The sequence below is a fragment of the Vigna umbellata genome, chromosome 1, assembly GCF_029865625.1.
Source record: "Vigna umbellata cultivar VRB3 chromosome 1, Vumbellata_1.0, whole genome shotgun sequence".
Lineage (NCBI taxonomy): Eukaryota > Viridiplantae > Streptophyta > Magnoliopsida > Fabales > Fabaceae > Vigna > Vigna umbellata.
Window position 1 is genome coordinate 54223660 of NC_142165.1, and position 4713 is coordinate 54228372.

At 36.1% G+C, this 4713-nt stretch overlaps 1 protein-coding gene across 1 annotated transcript; it reads right to left on the reverse strand.

The window, feature by feature from the left end:
* Positions 1-317: 317 nt before the first annotated feature.
* LOC148205764 (heat shock 70 kDa protein, mitochondrial) lies at positions 318-3860 on the reverse strand. Its single transcript, XM_088103778.1, has 6 exons — positions 3669-3860; positions 2931-2995; positions 2751-2829; positions 2104-2670; positions 1395-2015; positions 318-1147 (listed from the first exon to the last, which is right to left on the reverse strand). Exons 1-6 carry the CDS (start codon positions 3744-3746, stop codon positions 524-526), a joined length of 2034 nt encoding a protein of 677 aa, XP_087959904.1. The 5' UTR covers positions 3747-3860; the 3' UTR covers positions 318-523.
* Positions 3861-4713: the final 853 nt, after the last annotated feature.

The following is a 4713-nucleotide window of genomic DNA, read 5'->3' on the forward strand; positions in this document are numbered from 1 at the left end:
ATGTTTAACAAACTTGAATTTTTTCCACTTAACGAAAGTTGGTTTGCAATATCTCATTTTGACATCCCTATTTGAGGAATTTTAAGATACCTTAGGGTGACCTTCATATTAGCTGAAAGATGTCTAGCATTTTGAACGAGAAAAGAGACCACAATTTATTTCAGATTGGGATTCTAATCATCCTTAAGTTTTCAAACTCCCCAGCTGCTGCTGCTACTCTAAATCAAGGTACAACGAAAACGGAATAAATAAAGTGTGACGAGGGCGTTAGAATACAAATCTAAGTGCAAATATCCAATCTAAGTGCAAACACTAGCAATAGAAAATCACAATAGTGAACTAATTTTATGCAAAAAATTCGATATCGTTATTCAAGCAGCCGTGTTCGGACTCCAAAAGTGCTACAAATCAAGAGCCTTCTAGAAAAAAATGGCTTTCAACATTAGATACAAAGTAAACTTGTATTCTTGCAATTATGTGATGATTAATGGGAAGAAACAAAAGCAACCATGCCTTAAATATCTCACTTCTTGACTTCTTCATACTCCGCCTCGGGAGCCTGGTCACCACCCTGGGAACCCCCAGTGGAGGAACCACCACTAGAACCACCTGACATGTGCTCTCCAATCTTGGAAACAGCTTTGTTCGCTGCATCAAGCTTTGCCTTAATTTCATCAGCATTCTCCCCTGCCATTGCCGTTCTCAAATCTGATACTGCATCTTCAATCTCTTTGGCCACTTCACTTGGAATCTTCTCTCTATATTCACCTAAACTCTTCTCAATGCTGTAGATGGTTGTATCTGCACTGTTTCTAATGTCAATGAGAGTCTTCCTTTCTTGGTCTTTTTGAGCATGCAACTCTGCTTCCTTGACCATCTTATCGATCTCATCTTCTGAGAGTCCTCCAGATGATCGGATGGTGATTTGCTGTTCTTTACCAGTGGATTTGTCTTTGGCAGAGACGGTAACAATCCCGTTGGCGTCAATGTCAAATGTGACTTCAATCTGAGGCATACCTCTCGGGGCTGGAGGAATGCCAACAAGCTCAAATTCTCCAAGCGATTTGTTGTCTGAAGCCATTTCTCGCTCACCTTGTAGAACTTTGATACCAACCTGAGTCTGATTGTCAGCTGCTGTTGAAAACACCTGAAACAATAATCACATTCGTCAGAAGTAGAGTCTACCTAATAGCAACAAAATCAAACGGCTAAACATCTAAAATTACAAAATTGGGTAAAATAAGTGTAGTATTTAAGCTCTTTAATTTGCAAATCTTTATTTAAGACCTTTAATTAAGCATATATTTGCCTGATTTCAATGTAAAATACGAGAAGACTAACCAAGGGGACTGTAAAGTAGAATGCAGTGGTCTAAGTCAATGTTTAAAGATTACCTGGCTTTTTTTCGTAGGAATTGTGGTGTTACGGTTGATCAACCTGGTAAATATACCACCCAGAGTCTCAATACCCAGAGAAAGTGGAGTGACGTCGAGGAGTAATAGCTCTTTAACATCTCCGCGTAAGATACCACCTTGAATAGCAGCTCCCATGGCAACTGCCTCATCAGGATTTACTCCTTTGCTAGGACTCTTTCCAAAGATCTCTGAAACCACATTCTGGACTTTAGGCACACGGGTCATCCCTCCAACAAGAAGAACCTCATCAACATCCTTGATAGATACGTTAGCATCCTTCAAGCAGCTTTTACACGGTGCCTTTGTCCTTTCAATCAAGTGGTTTACTAAAGCCTCAAACTTGGATCTAGTCAATGTGATATTCAAATGCTTTGCACCAGATGCATCGGCAGTGATGAAAGGAAGATTGATTTCTGTTTGAGATGTTGAAGAAAGTTCTATTTTTGCTTTCTCAGCAGCTTCCCGAAGCCTCTGCAAGGCAAGCCTATCCTTTGAAAGGTCAATACTCTCAGATTTTTTGAATTCATTCACTAGAAAGTCCAATAAAGCATTATCAAAATCCTCTCCTCCCAAGAAGGTGTCACCATTTGTTGCTTTCACCTGGACACAAAAAATGTTATCAATAAGAATTTATAAAATTATTCCAAATGACAGGTTAAGAAAGGCACAGAATAACAAGTTTTAATACCTCAAAAACACCATTAGAAATCTCTAAGATGGACACATCAAAAGTTCCACCTCCAAGATCAAAAACTGCAATGAGACCCTCCTTGTTGTTCATCCCATATGAAAGTGCAGCAGCAGTGGGCTCGTTGATGATTCTCTGGACATCAAGACCAGCAATTCTGCCAGCATCTTTTGTTGCCTGCCTTTGTGCATCATTGAAGTAAGCTGGTACAGTGATTACAGCTTTTGAAACTGACTTTCCAAGATATGATTCAGCAGTTTCCTTCATCTTGGTGAGAACAAAAGCACCAATTTGGCTGGGAGAGTACTGCTGTCCATTGGCTTCAACCCAAGCATCTCCATTGGGTGCCTTAACAATCTTGAATGGTACCATCTTCATCTCCTTCTGAGTTTGAGGATCATCAAACCGCCTACCAATCATTCGCTTGGTTCCAAAAAGAGTGTTTGTAGGGTTAGTCACAGCCTGACGCTTGGCAGGTGTACCAACAAGAAGCTCCCCTTTCTGGTTAAAGGCAACTACTGATGGTGTTGTTCGAGCTCCTTCAGAATTCTCAATGACTTTAGGATTCTGAAAATGTCATAACTGTTAGCCAGCACAGACATTAACACTGAAAACATGTCCAAATAAATTAAGAGAGAAAATCTTGCCTTTCCCTCCATAACAGCAACACATGAATTGGTAGTGCCCAGATCAATTCCAATGACATCATTACCAGCAGGCTTTGAACTGCGGTGAGGATGAAGTTTTACAATGAATAAATTTGAGACAACTAGCTGTCTCTATATATATAAGTATGAAAACTAAAAAAACGGAATGGCAAACTGCACCTGAATGGTCGAGACAAACTAGCCCACTTGTGACATACATACGATGTCTTTGTGCCACTTGTCAACTGTACACAACCATACGAAAGAAATTAAAATTACCTTCTGATTAATGTTCACCATGTGTATGATTAACACAAGTCCAACCATCATTATTCTACAAATGACGACATAATGTCAACTATTGTTTATAACTTCATGTACTGTGTAGGTCCTAAATATATAAGCAGTTCAAAATTTGTCAATTATGGTTAAAAAAAAATACAGATACAACAAAGCAACAGCATCCATCAGTAAAAATGAAGTCAGTTACACAGAAAAACACAGAAAATCTAGCAAAATTTCGAGCCAATACATAAGGCAATAATATCAAAGTAAAATATGCTTCAATCTTCTATAAAAATGGAATATCACGTAAGTCCGGTTCTCAAAACCTTTCTAAAACCGTTAATATCCAAGATCTAGCAGTACGTAATATCAAAGAGTTAATTTTTTTTTTCTTTTTAGCACACAAGCGGAATATAAGGAAGCTCGTCTGAAAGATCTTAGGAATCAATCAGTAGAAAATATATACAAGAAGAGCTATAGTTTCTAAGCAGCTAAGCGAAGAATAAAATCAGCCACAGACTGATTTGCTACATTCGTAACACAATTAAGCAGACATCACAGAAAAAAGAGAGGTGAAATTAATCGTGTAGAAAGAATCAACTTAGAGATGCTAAAAAGGCAGCTGCGATGTACCGATCGAAAGGCTGAGATAGAGGAAGTGGGAACTTCTCGGCGGCGGAGAGAACGGAGCAAGGCGGTGGCGGCGGCCATGGCAAATTGGAAAGTATGAAGCAAGGGATGAGGAATTGGAGGTCAGAGAGGGGAGGGTTTGGGTTGTTTGGCTTGGCTTTAAATTAGGGTTTAGGGTTTTGTGCTGACGAAAGTTGTGTGGTCATACATAACGAGAGATGGAAATGGGGCATCGTATACGTATATACATTTCGTGTACCTCAAGATATACAAAAGTGATTTTTTTATTTTTTATTTTGTATATATACATAATTTTAGCCAACCATCCAAAACCAAAACAAAACTTTGCATGTGAATATAAATTTACGGAATTAACCCAAATCATATTTGTAATACATTTTCTCGATTTTTAATTATTTATTACAGTCTATTACTTAATATTTATAAAATGATGAGTACGTTCATTTCTTAACTTAATAAATTTCAAATACAAATAGAAAATATGTGTTGCTTGTATTTCTTAAATTTCGTTAAATATCGAGAAGTTATTTTTTTAAAAAAATAATTTTAATATGAAAATACCTAGTCTGAAGTAAAATAATATTGAAATATATAAAGAAATTCTTCATAAGAGTTTAATAATAAAATTAGAATAAATTTCATTTCATTAACTTGAAAGCTTCTTATCTAAAAACTATTTATTAAAATAATTAAACTCTATTTAGAACAATAGTCTAATCTAAAAAGCCTTTTAATTAACTTTATATGGTATATTGCATTGCATTACACTATCAATTGCTAATAAATTATAAATATAAATGCTATGGAGGCAAAATTCTTTTTATTAGTTGAATCTGGCAGATAGATAATTTTTTTGTAATTATTGGAATTTATTTTTTGTTACAAAAACAATATTAAAGCAAAAAAAAACACTGTACTGCATACATTCATATCTTTTATCTTCTTTGATTTTAAATGGATACCTATTTTTCTTACATTTTTAATAAGATCCTATAAGAGTGACAATAGATAAAGAATTATACTACCA